Genomic DNA, 16,818 nt, shown 5'->3' with positions numbered 1-16,818 from the left:
TACAGCTCAGAAATACATTTGCTAAATTTTATCGAGATCGGTTCAGATTTAGATATAGCTCCCACACATAACTTCGTCCGATTTACATTTTATTGTCCACCAAACGTCTAATATTTGTCCAAATGGGATGGAATTTACGACCGAATTGAGTCTAGAAGCTAGTATATAGCTCCCATATATACTGTTTATACGATTTGTTATATGTGTTACCTATAGCCGTAATATGGAATCCGTAACAACGATATTCAGGGAAATATATCAAATACAGCTCAGAAATATCTTTGCCAAATTCTATCGAGATTCCGATTTGATTCCGAGATTTCCGATTCCGATTTGGATATAGCTCCCATATATATTTTGATCCCATTTCAAATTAATTGTGCACCAAATGGGCAATACAAGTCCGAATTTAAAAGATACAAATGCTTCGGCATATTTAATCCTTTGAACTTTAAATTATAATTATAATCATAGCGTGTATGATTGAATTCTCCCATAGAAACTTTTAATTGTTATGCGGAGCTCTACTAAATTAGCCAAGTGGTGTAGACTTTATTTACTGGTTTATATTAATTTTGAGTTATAGTATTGAAAAACTCTGAAATTAGAACACGTGAATATAATATCGGGACGTTTTTTCAAACAATGTTTTCTCCTTACTATGATTTTGAACTTAAATTATCACAAAAAACAATTACATGATATTTACGTTCAGTAATATATGTTCATAACATTATTATGTGAACTGTAGTTTACCACAAAGTTTTGTAAAAATGGCCCACAATGAAAGATCTGCTAAAAATACGTAGAAATGACTCAATATCCAAACGATTTTGATGTTGAGCCGATTTCAAAAGCCCCTATCAAAAACGAATCAATAGATACTTCTTGTAAGATGGTCTGTCAAAAATTGCATATCGGCCCTCTCATTCAACTTTAGATAAAGATCCTATAGTTATTTTATGATACATACTTATATAATTATAATGTATGTATATGTGTATATTAGGAATTTAGACTTAATAAACATATTATTAATGGAAAAAATATATTAAAATATAATAAATGAAAAGTAATCCTGCACCAGCAATAACTTCAATTTTAACCTAACTCCTCCAAGATTAATGCTGGCAAAAAACTACGCTGATCGGATAATACATATTACACAGCTGAAAAAAGAGTTACACAATTCTTGGGTTGATGGCAAAATATTCTGTGGAGAACACTGTTCCACAACCGGTTTCAGTTAAGACCACTGATACAACTGAAACTGGGCGTGAACAGTCGCGTATGCCAGCGTTGTTACACTCCGAGTTCCGGCAATTAACAGCGATATAAATAAAGGGGTAAATAATCCTGATGTTATGAGTATTGATAGTGAGGTTTCTAAGAAAACGTCTCGTTCTGTGTGCCTGTGTAACAGCCATAAAGATTTAGAATATGTAATTGATAAATTTTATGATATTTTAAATAGATTTAAACTGGAATGTGTTCCAACCACTAGAGTTAAAAATTCAAATAAATATCCATGGATAACCTCTGAGTTATCAAGTTTAAAAAAACTCTAAAAATAAGCTTTTTCGTAGATATAAAAAAATCAGGCTTAACAATAGACTACACTAATTACTCTGTTGCTAGATCTAAATATACTTTAGAGTCTCGTAGATTGTATAATCTTTACCTAGACAAGATTAAAAATAATTTTAAATCCAATCCTAAATCTTTTTATAATTTTGTTAATCTAAAACGAAAAGTTTCCTCAAAGCCCTCAGTATTGAAATATAACAATAAAGAATTTGTCACAGGCACAGATATTGCTGAATGTTTCGCAGATTTTTTGCCACAACATATTCCAGTACATCTTGCCAAATTAAAGATTCGTATCCTTATAAGTTATCACAGGCTGATCAAATTTGCATGCCTTTTCTACAACGTCAGGATGTGTACAATAGTCTGCGTAGTTTAAAATCGATTAAATGTCCAGGACCGGATGGCATACCTAATATAATTCTTAAATATTGTTCAGAAACATTAGCACTTCCGTTAACTATATTGTTTAATTATTCACTGAAATTTGGTCACTTTCCTACTTTCTGGAAAAAATCTTATATTATACCTTTACATAAGTCTGGTAGTCTTACTAATGTGTCAAATTATAGAGGAATTGCAAAATTAAGTGCCATACCAAAATTGTTTGAAAAATTACTGCAGTAATTTCACAGAAAATTCAATCTATATTGAGTCCATATCAGCATGGTTTTCGTAGTGTTCTTTCAACTACAACAAATCTTATACAATTTACGTCAACAGTAATAAAAGGATTTGTTCAGTGTAAACAAACTGATAGAATTTATACTGATTTTAGTAAAGCTTTTGATAGGGTTAACCATGAACTCCTAATATATAAAGTAAATTATATGGGTTTCAACACAAACTTAGTCAAATGGATATCATCGTACTTAAAAGATAGATCACAACTAGTTTTGTTTGAAGGGTATCTATCCAAAACGATTAACGTTCCAACGGGTGTTCCGCAAGGAAGTCACCTTGGACCGGTCCTCTTTCTTTTATTTATCAACGATTTACCTAATTCCATAAATTACTCGAAATTGTTAATGTACGCAGATGATGTTAAATTATTCATTTCCCATAATTGTGATAAACGAGCCAGTTTACTTCAAAACGATTTAGATAGCCTTTTTAAATGGTGCAAGTTAAATTGTATGGAGTTAAATTTAAGCAAATGTAGGCATATGTGCTTCTCCAGATCTTCTTCTCTGATATTACAATATAATATTGACGGTCATTCATTATCAACTATAGATTCATTTGTCGATCTAGGCCTCTTGATGGATCCAAAATTAAATTTTAATAGCCATGTAATAACAATGGTAAATAAAGCAAATGGTGTTTTAGGTTTTGTTAAACGCCAAAGAATTTTCTGATCCATATATAACAAAACAGTTATTTACGTCTCTTGTTAGACCTATATTGGAATATGGTTCTGTTGTATGGGATCCTCAATATGCAATATAATCAGATAAAATAGAATCCGTGCAAAAACAATTTCTGCTATTTGCCTTACGAGGTTTACATTGGAATAGTGATTTTGTTTTGCCTTCTTATGCTGGCAGGCTAAAATTAATTAGATTGCCTACACTTAAAAGCAGACGTATTATGTTGAACTCCATGTTTGTACTAAAAATATTAAATGGTTATATACCTTCAGATTTCCTAATCTCATCTATTAGAATTAATGTTCCTTTTAGATCTAGTAGATACTACCAATTATTATATACTGATTTTCACCGCACGAATTATTCAATGGGTGAATCTCTTAATAAAATGTGTGTTGACTTTAATTCTGTGTATTGTAATGTAGATTTTTGTATGAGTTTAGAAGTTATTAAATCTAGAATAATTTTATTTTTAAACAATTAACATACATGTTTTATTATTTGACAAACTAGCTGATGAATTAGATTCTGTAGCTGGTTTTTAATTTCCTACTGAATTCCCATTATGATGCGGATCATGATGTGTACGCGATCCCTTCGTAAAGGGAGGTCGCCCCCTCGGTCGGCAGGGGTGGGAATGTGAGGCGTGGGAACGTTCGAAAAAAAAATCCACTCATGACATTCAGGAATTATCACTTCCCATATCTAGTGATCGTCCTGAGACTGTTACTGACAAAACTCAACCTGTCCAAAGATCATTATCTAATCTATGGCTCCCGCCATGAAAATGATATTTGCGACAAGGTTTGCACCCGAAACAACGGCCGATGACATAAGCTATTACATAAAATCAAAAATTGAGGGAGATTACTTTTTGAGATGTTATAAGCTCCGATCTGCAATTTTTGAAAGTAGATCTTCTTTCAAAATCGTTGTGCCTGAAAATTAAGTGCCATTCCAAAATTGTTCTAAAAATTAGTTACTGCAGTAATTTCACTGAAAATTCAATCTATATTGAGTCCAAATCAGCATGGTTTTCGTAGTGGTTTACTACAACAAATCTTATACAATTTCGTCAACAGTAATAAAAGGATCTATTCAGCGTAAACAAACTGAAATCATTTATACTGATTTTAATAAAGCTTTTGATAGGGTTAACCATGAACTCTTAACACAAAACTTAGTCAACTGGATATCATCTTACTTACAAGATAGATCACAACTAGTTTTGTTTGAAGGGTATCTATCCAAATCAATTAACGTTCCATCGGGTGTTCCGCAAGGAAGTCACCTTGGACCGACCCTCTTTCTTTTATTTATCAACGATTTACCTAATTCCCTAAATTACTCGAAATTGTTAATGTACGCAGATGATGTTAAATTATTCATTTCCCATAACTGAGATAAACAAGCTAGTTTACTTCAAAACGATTTGGATAGCCTTTTTCAATGGAGCAGGTTAAATTGTACGGATTTAAATTCAAGCAAATGTAAGCATATGTGCTTCTCCAGATCTTCTTCTCTGATATTTTTTTATCGAACGTTCCCACGCCTCACATTCCTACCCCTGCCGAGCGAGGGGGCGACCTCCCCTTACGAAGGGATCGCGTACACATCATGATCTGCATCACAATGGGAATATAGTAGGAAATTGAAAACCAGCTACAGAATCTAAATTCATCAGCTAGTTGTAATATAATATTGACGGTCATTCATTATCAACTGAATATTCATTTGGGGATAGAATCCGTGCAAAAACAATTTCTGCTATTTTTCTTACGAGGTTTACATTGGAATAGTAATTTTGTTTTGCCTTCTTATGCTAGCAGGCTATAATTAATTAGTTTGCCTACACTTAAAAGCAGACGTATTATGTCGAACTCCATGTTTGTACTAAAAATATTAAATGGTAATATCTTACTTTTAAACAATTAAAATGCATGTTTTATTATTTGACATACTAGATGATGAATTAGATTCTGTAGCTGGTTTTCAATTTCCTACTAATTCCCATTATGATGCGGACCATTATGTGTACGCGATCCCTGAGTAAAGGGAGGTCGCCCCCTCGGTCGGCAGGGGTGGGAATGTGAGGGGAGGGGAGTAGGATTCAAAATTATCAAACAAAACTCTTATGAGGTCTTGGTTCATTAACGAGTAAGAAACGAGTCAAATCCACTTGGAATTTGTCATAACGCAGACTAGCTATGGAACAGTGAAATTATAAGAAATTTTGCAGTTTGACATATGTAATGTACACTATCCATATCTGGCTATACATTATTGCAATGTAATGTGTTACAAATATCTCAGCCAGCATGTAAATAAATTTTTGATGAATCATCTATTGAAAATCTATAGTATAAGAGATGTTCTTGTAAACAAAAAAAAATTGTATGAATTTGAACATCTTCATGTGGACATATTTTCCGAGTATTATAACATTGCCATATAGGAAGATTTTAACTATAATTTGTTAAAAATTTCTAAGGCAATTCAAAAACAACACATTTTGATCTAGGCAGAAGATCGACTTCATTAATTGATTATATGTTGGTTAGTGAGTTTCCTTTATTAATTATTGCGATCAGGTACAATATACATGATCTAATATTTGCAACCCTTTGTTTCAAATTTGGCAGCAGTAATAACGCAAATTAGGAAAATGTATTATAATCCTAAATCACTTCGAATTAAACTCGTTATTAGCTGAGGCTGATGTGGATTTGAGATGTATCTTGGTCAGACGTTTGATTGACAATTTATTTTATTGTGTACCTATCATCATCGTGTGGAACGTTGGATTAAGGCAAAGGAGATAACACTGGCAAAGTCGCTTCGAGACTTAAGGTGAGAATACATAAAACGCTTTTCTGACTGGCTTAAGTCTTCGTCTGGCTTCTTTGGAAAAAGAACAATGGAGCCTAGGCCCGAAACAGAACTAGATCAACCTTAAACTCGTTTGTTTCTTTACGAAGAAGCCAGCCTATGACTTAAGCCATTCAAAAAAGCTTTTTATGTTCTTTCACCTTTAGTCATTCAGCGAAATAGGTGCAGCGTGTCATGTGCCCTGTGCCAGAAGCTGGGCAGATGTTCTGGGTTTGTCGGCACAGCTCTAAAACTGCGGTGGGAATTGGATGGCCTCCTAGAACAGTATTAATTCTAAATCCTTCCATGACTTCTGAGACCGCGTTAGACTGAGTACTATTCAGCCTGGCACAGGGAAAAATAATGTTGTTGTTGTTGTAGTACATGTGGATGTTTGTATGCTGCTAATCTGGTTAAAGCTTCGTGCCAGGGCTGCCATTTTTGCCGATTTATCGGCATTTTGACTATTTTTCACTCCAAAAATATAAAAACCCGATTTTGCCAATTTCATGTTCAAAAATGACGATATCTTAACGGTCGACACAAATTTTCTTCCATTAGAATTCAATACGTAATTAAAAGTTGCTTAATTCATTTTAGAACATCTAAATAAAATACATATGCCTTATTTTAAGTATATTCTCAATGTAAATAGTAAGACTATTTCAAAAAGAATCAACCTAAATTCGCAATATAAATAATCAAATTGATTTACTAGCGTTTTAAGCGATTCCCTAAAACTAATATATTTTGAGATTGTACGGTGGCACTCAACGTGTAAAAGACATCAAGGTCTCCTACAACCAATAGAAAACCTTAAGATCTCCTATTGCCCATAGACATCAGGCTGTTCTATAGCAATAGGAGACTTCGGGCTCTTCTATAGCCAATAGGGGACCTCAGGCTCTTCTATAGCTAATAGGAATCTCAGGCTCTTCTATTGTCAATAGAAAAAAAAGACCTCAAGGTCTCTTATAGTCAACAAAAGACCTCAAGGTCTCCTATAACCGATAGAACCTCAAGGTACCCGTAGATATATAGTAGGCAGCAGAAACTTCTATACTACATATTCTGTACTTAAAAGTTTACCAGACTTCACTTCAAAATTAGTGCGTGACTTTTTATATAGAACTTGCAACTCAAATATTGGAACTATTTGATTTTAATTTAAAATTGTTTTAGTGATTAAGACTTTTTGATACTGGAAGTGTAATAAGAAGAGAAATAATTCTTTTTGCTAGACATTTCTAAAAATGTGCACACTTTAATTTTAGAATCTGATGAACAATCTTCAGAATCCGAGCTTAGGGAGTTAACATTTTCAAGTTTTGAAATGAAACGTGGGGATTTTTTCTTTCGAACGTTCCCAACGCCACTCTTTCCCACCCCAACCCACCGTGGGGGCGACCTCCCCATTACGTAGGGATCGCGTACTCATCATGATCCGTACCATGGTGGAAAATTAGTAGGCATTGAAATACCAGCTACAGAAAATAGAAAAAAATCTATTGCTACTCATTTAGATACATAATTATTCTAGATTTTATTATGTCAATACTAGTACCGAAATCTATGACATCATACAAAGAATTGAAGTCTAGACACGTTCTACTTATAGGTTCACCCATAGAGTAATTAGTTCGGTGAAACTCAATATTTAAAAACTGACAATACCTACTTAATCTAAATGGGATATTAATTCTGAAAGAGGAAATAAGAGAGTCCGAAGGCACGTTACCATTTAAGATTCTATACGCCATTATGGTATTGAACATAATAGTCTACTTTTTAATGTAGGTAATCGAATTAATTTTAGTCTGCTAGTATAGGGCGGTAATGCAAAGCCCCTGTTCCAATGAAAATCCCTCAGCGCAAAAAGCAGAAATTGTTTTTGCACCGATTCAATTTTATAGGAGTAGATGGCATAATTAGGATCTCATACGACTGAAGCATATTCTAATATAGGCAGAACAAGTGATACAAACAATTGCTTGGTAACATACGGATCAAAATCCCAACCTCAGTACGGAGAGTCGGCTCAAGCACGGATGGGGGAGGCCTGGTCGTCAAAGTATCTATTGATACAGCTGGCCAGGACTACCTTCAGGCTCGTGCGGGAAAGCTGCACTTTGGCACAGGATGAATTCGATTCCGTCTAACGCCGATGTCGAAGTAAGAGGAAGAAAGCCGCAGCTGCTCAACGTTGTGCAGATTAATCTGCATCTGCAGGCTGCTGCAGCTGAACTTCTCTTGTCCCTCACCAAGTTTGAAGTCCAGGAACCTTATATAGTCAAAAATAGAGTGACTGAGCTAGGAGTGAGCGTTTCATAACCTATGCTACCTCCAATGGAGATAAGGTTAGAACGTGTATCGTCGCTAAAAAGAACTTAAATTTAATCTTCCTCAGCAATTTCAGCGGAGGAGACACCACGGCGGTTAGGATGGAAGCACGAGCCGGAAGGGTACTCTTTGTTGGCTCCATCTACCTACCCTTTGAGTACCCCGACCCGCCAAGCGAAGTAGTAGAGAGGCTGTTCACGGAGCTGGGAAGCAGAGGCAATCTCGTCGTTGGATGTGATGCTAAAGCTCACCATTTTCAATGGGGCAGTAAGGATACGAACGCAAGAGGTGAGTCCATTTTTTATTTTATTTTAACACATAATCTCAAAATATGTAACAGGGGAAATGAGGCAACTTTTCAAAAGATCTCACCCTTACTAACTTGGATGAGTCACTCATAGTGAGCTGGAAAGTATCCACCGATTGTTCCTTTTCGGATCGTCGGAAGAAACCATTCCAGGTATCGGTAGAGGGATTGCATCAAAAACCGCATAGGAACCCGAGAAAGACTTGATGGGATAAATTTGCGGAGCACACTGCATGGAAGCTGAGATCTACTGGTTTTCTCCCGGTAGACTACACCTCCCATGAGGACGAATTTGTTAACTAAAATCCTGATTGGGAACTATGAAAGAGCTTGTCCGCTTACCTTCCTGGAAAAAAGGTGCCAACCTGCCTGGTGGTCGAAAGACCTAGCCCAGCTCAGGACGATAAACAGACGCCTTTACAATAGGGCCAACATGACCAAACTGGGTACGGACTGGGAGGCTTACAAATCAGACTTCAACAAGTACAACGGTGAAATCAAGAAGGCCAAACGATTTTGGATTAGTTTTAAATTTTTTTTAATTTTATCAAGGTAGTTTTTATACAATCTACGAGACTCTATAGTGTACTTAGACCTTGAAATAGAGTAATTAGCGCAGTCAAATTCAGATACCGATTTTTTAAATTTACGGAAAAGCTTATTCTTCAAGTTCTTCAACCTCATCAACGCACATGTTATCCATGGTGACTTATTTGAACAACTTTTCTGAATTTTAGGGACACATTCTATTATATATTTATTTAACGTTTCATAAAATTTCTCGATGCTAAGTTCGTAATCAATACAATTTTTGGAAGTACATAGGGAGACCCAATCTACGGAAGACAGTAGTGAATTTAGTTGACCAAAATTCGTTTTTTATAGTATAGAAATGTTTTAGGGGGTCTAGAACCATAAGAATTTGTGCGATTCAATAAGCTGCTATAAGACATAGATATGCAGAAAGTAGGGTGATGATTATCTTCGGGAATCGATACTGGTGAGATTCTAAATAAATCGAAATATTGCGCAGTGTTAACATATGCAAGATCTAGTATTTTATTATAAGCATTAGTTATATTATTTAATTGATAAAGATTGAGATCGATTCGATATTATTTTATCAAAAATTTCAGGTGGAACAACAATTTTAAAAGATGATCTACTTTCTGAGAAAGACGAACGAAGTTTGTAACTTCTTAAAAAAAATTCATGATTTCTTAAAATATTCAGATTTAATATAATAATTAATGTCTTCAGTAGAAGTGTCTGGTGTAAACCTATAGACAAAAACCATTTTCATAGCTGGGGCCATCGACAATGGTTTATTGCCAGAATGCAATGTCTGTGCTGAAGTAGTTGCCGGTAAGGGTGTCCTTGTGGAAGTTTGTCTGGTTGCCTTTCTCCTAAGAGATGGAGTCCATGAACTAGCTTCGCTCGTACAATTGGAAGAAACTTTTAAAGTTTCCCCCTCCTTAGAGTTGGAGTAGATATACTCGCTGCAAAGGAAGGATTAGTAAGTCCTGCGACAACATCTGCTACGGCAGTTGGGATTGGCATACATACTTCGGACACAACAGCAGCATACGAATTCGTCCCACCAGTTTCTACATCGCAATTAGTAGAAACCGGTGTGGGTACGCTGACTGTAGCGTTTGGAGCATTTGAAGCCACTGGCTTAGCCGACGACTTCTTAGAATGCCGTTTACGCTTCGGTTCAGACACGAGTTGAGAAGACAGTAACTCATCCAGTATGGGAAATTTTTCAAAAATTGAATTAAAATGAGAAATTCTGAGATAAAAATGCCAGATATCTCTAACTATTTCAGAAGAAATATCCCTTGCGAAATTATAAAATTCTACACTTATATGACGACATTTTATACAACACCACCTTAGTCCGTTATATTCTAAATTGAGTGCATCAGCTATTTTTGCATCAATTCCTGCGCAAATAGCATGTGACCGTTTGAGGCACATTAAATTGTATTATCGGAGTCTGTGGGATTAGTACAATTATCATACGAGCAGAACATTTTAGATATGTTAAAATTTATAAAGCAGTAAAGAAACTAAAAATTATTAAACAGCAATAAAATATTTTATACTATAGACTTAATAATCAATGACGCGTAATTTTCATAAAATTGCACGATGGCAACTCTGTTTATGAAATACACAAAAGAACAAAACAAAAATGATAGAAAAACAGAAAAAACAAAAGCTAGTTCAAAATGGAATAGGGAAATGCTTCTTGTTAGACAAAAAAATATTTACAAGATTATTTTGTAAGTAACACAAAACACTTAAACATCAATAAGTACACCAATAAGTATATGTATACTTATGAAGAGATTAATTTATATTTAAGCACAATTATCTTAAAATAGCCACAAATTAAAATATTTTTTTTATTTAAGACTGAGCACAAATAAAATTATCAACTTTCACACAACAAGGTTGCCAACGGATCCCATTTTGGGATCCCATTTTCGTACAAAAGATAATGGCAAATTTGGAACGAATTTTTTGTTATGTAAACCTTAATAACGTTGAAATTAGAAACTTACTTGAGAATGATTAATTGAAAGGAATACTTTATTCTGGAATTAAATAACTCAAATTGTTTTAATACCAAATTTGACAATGAATTACTGAAAATGTGTAATGCAAGTTCAGTAGAAAAAAATAATGACGATTTTTAAAAATGCAAATGCCGATTATGCCGATTTTTTCTGAAAAATTAACGATTTTTGCTGTTGGCAGCCCTGATTCAGGTTTAAAAATTCAAGTACTTTAACGTGCTGAACCTAAATATCTTCTGGAATAAGTTGGGTAGGTTTGGGGTCACACACCGGGTAGATTCTAGTTAAATCGTAATAGTGGGCGTAAAAGTAGGAGTGGTCAATTTTTTTCCTTAAAAACCTAACTCGGGGTATGACGAACGTTTGTACAAAAAATAAGGCAAATCGGTCCTGCCGTTCTCAACTGATTCCATTACCAACGAACAACAATTGATTTTTATATATACAGGGTGACATGAAAAAACTGAAACTAACTTTAGGCTGCTTTCATTTCTAAGCCACTCCTCCAACAGTTGTTATAATTATTCCAGTGACAGCTCATTATATTGTTTACAAGCGTAAAAAAGCATTTTGTTGAGAATTTTCCAGAAAAAAGTTATTCATGATGGAATTCAAGGGTGATTTCATTATATATGGCTGGAGAATCACAAGTGGCTATCGGTAGAGCACTCCAGCATTTAAATGTGAATAAATCTTTTGTGTCTCGTAACATCGCTCGTAGCCCGAAGTCGAGAAAGTGGACGGAAGAAAACAGCAACATCAGCAGAAATGGTTCGGAAATGGCTCGCAATATTCCATTCCGCAAATATTGAAAAATGAGTTCGGGGTAAAGCTATTGAAATTCCAAAAAGTGCAATAACTTACATCGCAACAGAAAGAAAATCGACTCAAAAGAGCTAAAGGGTTGTTTCGCTTGGCCGAAAGTGGTGAACTGCCGAATTTGGTTTTCTCCGATGAGAAAACATTCGTTGTCCAGCAGTTTGTAAATAAAAAAATCGTGTTTACTTGCCAAAGAGGTGCACCTTCGGTTGGCCACCAGAGCTCAAGCGCCGGCCATGGTGATGGTGTGGGCCGCCAATAACAGACGATGGTCGCTCTCCGCTCGTATTAATCGACCGTGGCATCAGAATACATACGGAATATTATCGCGAAAATATTCTGGAGCGTGTATTAAAGCCTTGGGCACGCAAACATTTTGGCCGCAGATCTTGGAAATTCCAACATGACTCAGCACCATCGCACAATGGCCACCAAAATCTTCGGATACCAATCCGTTGGACTATTGTCTGGGGCATTTTGGAAAGCAAGGTTGGCACTAAAAAATACCAAAGTGTCGATCACCTCAAGCAAGCGCTTTGCCGGGAATGGGCCAAAATACCGCAGAACAATATTCGGGCAGCGTGTGACGGTTTAATTGGCCGTTTGAAGGCCATAATTCGTGCCAAAGGTGACCAATTCGAAGATATCTAAACTTATTCTAAAATGTTGCTTTTTCCGACATTTTTAAAATGAAATTTAAGAATTATGGCGTTTGACATTGTTGCAGTTTTTTTATCTCACCCTGTAAATATATATATTTGTTCGTGCTATCAACCCTGTATAACAATTTAGTTCGTGCTATTAACACTTAATCATGAAACATCGCTGGGAAAAATGTATTCAATCTCCATCCAAAATATTCATATTTCTCAAACGGTTATTATAATGTTTCTCACAATTGGTACATATTGATTTAAAGTGTTTAGACTCCCCCAAATCTAATTTAAATTTTAAAATATGTCCAACAATATCGATCCAATGTTTTAGATGCTCAGTAACAAGTGGCATCGATGAAAATAACAATCAGAAGAAAGTATATGGAGTTAATCTCACCAGTTTATCGTCAATTGTCCTTATTCTACTATGTGCCTAAGGACAGTCTATACTATGTACCTGAATAATGGAATTACGCTACATACATTTACTTTGAGATGTGCTCCACAAAGACAAACTCGTCATGTAAGTATTAGATTTAATGTACAACAACAATTATAATTCAAAGCTATGTTATATGTTCTTCGAAATGGATTTTGGGAATAGGAATTTTCTGTTGTGGAAATACATCCGCAAGACTGCGTCGTAAATAAAAACAATTTGAACTACTATTGCCGAGGAAATTTGTCTAATTTTGCTAAAATGTATTTTATACATTCAAAACCAGTAAGGAAAGTTAAAAAGTCGGGCGGGCCCGACTATATGATACCATACACCGCTATGCATATTTAGTAGAGCTTTCGTAAAAGAAACGTTTATATTGGGCATTTCTGAGCTCTATGAGATACCTGGTACAACATATGATTATGGTAGAGTGCATATTCCGAATGTTGGCGATTTAAACACCAAATCGGATGAAACATATATATGGGAGCAAATTTGAAATTCTTGCTTCTATGCTAAATTCGGTTGAAGTGCGAAAATCCATTTGGACTAATATTAGCCATTTGGTGCACAATAAACCTGAAATCGGATGAAGATATATATGGGAGCTATATCTAGGTTTTGGGCCGATTTTCTCCAATTACAATAGGGTTCGTCCTTGAGCTAAACAAATGTTATTTAGAAAATTTCACCTCAATCGAATAATAAATGCGACCTGCATTTTGTTTACAAAAATAAAATGTGATTCTAAGCTGATCACAAAAAGGAACTATGGGTCTATCTCATTTCCTTCTCCATGTTGCAAAAAATGCACAAAGACATAATACCCTTACCACTATGTGGTGTAGGGTATAAATAGAACACAGAATTATTTTCGCTCTTCTTGCTAAATTTATTTAGACTTTCAATTGAGTGGAATGTCTATTGTTATTCCTAGTAAGTAAACACGATCATTTTGCTTGTTTACAAACTGTTGGACAACGAATGTTTTCTCATTGGAGACAACCAAATTCGGCAGTTCACTACCTTCGCCCAAGCTAAACAACTTTTTAGCTCTTTTGACTCTATTTTCTGTCAGTTGCGGTGTAAGTTGCTGCACTTTTTAGAATTTCAATGGCTTTACCCCGAATTCATTTTCAATATTTGCCGAATGGAATCTTGCGAGCCATTTTTCGGTCACTGCGACGCGGGTTTCGATCAAGTCGCTTCTTTACTTTTCGAACCGTTTCTGCTGATGTTGCTGTTTTCTTCCGTCCGCTTTCTTGACGTCGGGCTACGCTACCAGTATCACGATAACGAGCGATGGTACAGACACAAAAGATTTATTCACATTTAAATGCTGAAATGCTCTAACGATAGCCACTTGTAGTTTTCCAGCCAAATATAGAGAAATCACACTATCACGCTTTCATTGGTCATTTCAATATAAATATAACATCCATAATTTGGTTCATACAATTTCAACATCCAATTATAAATCACTCAACAATGTGGTTTCGTTGCGCTAACAAAAAGTATGAAATATCATACACTCTTTACTTAATACTCAGACATAAAAATGTACCCGATAAGAAAAAGGTCGACATGTGTCATTATTAGTCATATAAAAGAATAAGTATAACAAAAAATATCCAAGAATTTTGTTCGTGCTATTAACACTTAATCGGGAAACAGCGCTGGGAAAAATGTATTCAATCCCCATCCAAAATATTCATATTTTGCAAACAGTTATTATAATGTTTCTCACAATTGGTACATATTGTTTTAAAGGCTTAGATTCTCCCAAATCTAATTTCAATTTTAAAATAGGTCCAACTATAGCGATCCAATGTTTTAGATGCTCAGTAACAAGTGGCATCGATGTATTACCTCCATGCTCCCATTTTGACGGATCTCACCAGTTTATCGTCGATTGTCCTTATTCTACTATGTGCCTAAGGACAGTCTATACTCTGTACCTGAATAATGGAATTACGCTACATACATTTACTTTGGGATGTGCTCCACAAAGACAAACTCGTCATGTAAGTATCAGATTCAATGTACAACAACTATAATTAAAAACTATGTTATAGGTTCTACGAAACGGATTTTGGGAAGAGGAATTTACTGTTGAGGAAATATATCCGCAAGACTGTGTCAAAAATAAAAACAATTTGAACTGCTATTGCCGAGGAAATTTGTGTAATTCTGCTAAAATGTATTTTATACATTCAAAAATAGAACACATAATTATTTTCGCTCTTCTTACTAAATTTATTTAGACTTTCAATTGAGTGAAATATCTATTGTTATTTCTAATTTTGAAATAAAGTATTATATAATTGACAAATCCCGTTTCATTTAGCCAATGAAACAGTTTGTTCATGGTACAATGAATACAAGTTAGGATAAGTTTTTACGAAACTGTGAAAAATAAAACCAGGCTATATATATACGTTTCGCGTTTTGTTTCTATATCATTTACAGTTTTGTCCAAAACTTAGTCAAGAATGGTCTTACAAAACAACAGCGCCTGAATATCATAGAATATACATATTCTACATACATCAAAATACATGATCTGTTAAGGAAGTTCTTCGCACGCTTTTTTCACATTTTAGGCACAATGTGAACTTCGATAAGATTGAAGTATTTATACGTGAGAAATGTCGGAAAGAGAAATAAAAAATCGGACTAAGCGCATGGACTATTTGAGGCGCAGTTGCAGTCAACATTTACATGAAATAATCTTCAACCATTTAATGGTTGGACCGAACTAATTTTGAACCGAACCGCTATTTCCGTAAATGAACAAAAACATTTCAATTAAAAAAATGGTTTGGTTCAACAAAATTAGGAATTTGTGTCGAAACGTTAAAAGCGCTTTATTATTTTGTATTAGTTTCTTATAACATACAGTAAAAATCATATAATGAAATATATATTTTGACAAGGAGTTTGTGTGCAAAACTGGATATGTATGCATTAATACATAACACTGAACCCAAGCCGACAAGTGGTTTGCAGACCTGAGTCGAAGAATGTATCAACTAACATGAGAGAACCAATATATACCAAAGAATAATATAAACGCCTGTGTAAAGTTTCAAATGTATACATTATATATGGCGACCGGTTCAGCTAGTAATGTATAAATATCCGATTTTAATATCCTAATCTGACTTTAAATATCAACGAAAATAACTTCAATGTAAAGATCAAATCCTGTATAGGGTAAGTGCGCCTAAGGTCGGCATGTCCCAGTAGTCGGCAGTTTTGAAATTTAAACTTAAATAACTAAGAATAGAATTGACCAAATAATGAAATAAATGCAAACAAACGTCAACAGTGTTCTCTGCTCTCTTTCTGTAAAAAAAAAACAATGAGCTCCGATCATTTATTACGAGAGAATAACGGTTTTCGTCAGTGAGTGTCTTCCAACGCATGCGATAGTGCTTGTTTGTAAAGAAAAAATTAGTGGTGGTGTCAACTAAATAATCGATTTAAGTAAATTAAATTTAAAACTTTTGGAATCAGAAATATTTTATTAAAGTAAATAACAGTCTAAAGATCATTTTATAACTTAAAAAATATACAAATCAAGCATTTTTCTGTTACATTATTTAATGCCGACATTAGGAACAGAAAAAAAGAGATTTGCCAGTAGTCGGCAGGGGGACCCGATTACTAGAAAAATATAATTTTTGACCCATTTCACCAAAACTTGAGAAAACTATTAAAAAATATCCAAAAACTACACAAATAAAAAAATATTTTTGTGTCGGCAGTTGTTTTTATTTGTGCTTTTTGACCAACTTTTCTAAATTAAGTAGGTTTTTTAAATCAGCTATTTGACGTTTTA

General features: G+C 34.6%; 2 protein-coding genes across 3 annotated transcripts in view; one reads left to right on the top strand and one right to left on the bottom strand.

Annotated features, from left to right (window-relative positions):
• The window catches only part of LOC101890117 (rabankyrin-5), a 55,396-nt gene that overhangs the window by 35,909 nt on the left and 2,669 nt on the right, over positions 1-16,818 (bottom strand). The window lies entirely within an intron of this gene.
• Positions 7,372-15,394, top strand: LOC105262399 (uncharacterized). 2 transcript variants are annotated; one of them, XM_011297352.3, is made up of 4 exons: positions 7,372-8,182; positions 8,242-8,453; positions 14,784-14,998; positions 15,050-15,394. In XM_011297352.3, exons 1-4 carry the CDS (start codon positions 8,160-8,162, stop codon positions 15,236-15,238), a joined length of 639 nt encoding a protein of 212 aa, XP_011295654.2. In that variant the 5' UTR covers positions 7,372-8,159; the 3' UTR covers positions 15,239-15,394. The 2 variants fall into 2 exon arrangements, 1 of the variants encoding a protein (XP_011295654.2); XR_002195383.2 differs by lacking the exons at positions 7,372-8,182; positions 8,242-8,453; positions 15,050-15,394 and adding an exon at positions 14,286-14,726 and having other exon boundaries at positions 14,784-14,923.

Source organism: Musca domestica, unplaced genomic scaffold (assembly GCF_030504385.1).
Source record: "Musca domestica strain aabys unplaced genomic scaffold, Musca_domestica.polishedcontigs.V.1.1 21, whole genome shotgun sequence".
Taxonomy (NCBI): Eukaryota; Metazoa; Arthropoda; class Insecta; order Diptera; family Muscidae; genus Musca; species Musca domestica.
This window is presented reverse-complemented; position numbering and strand designations above follow the sequence as displayed.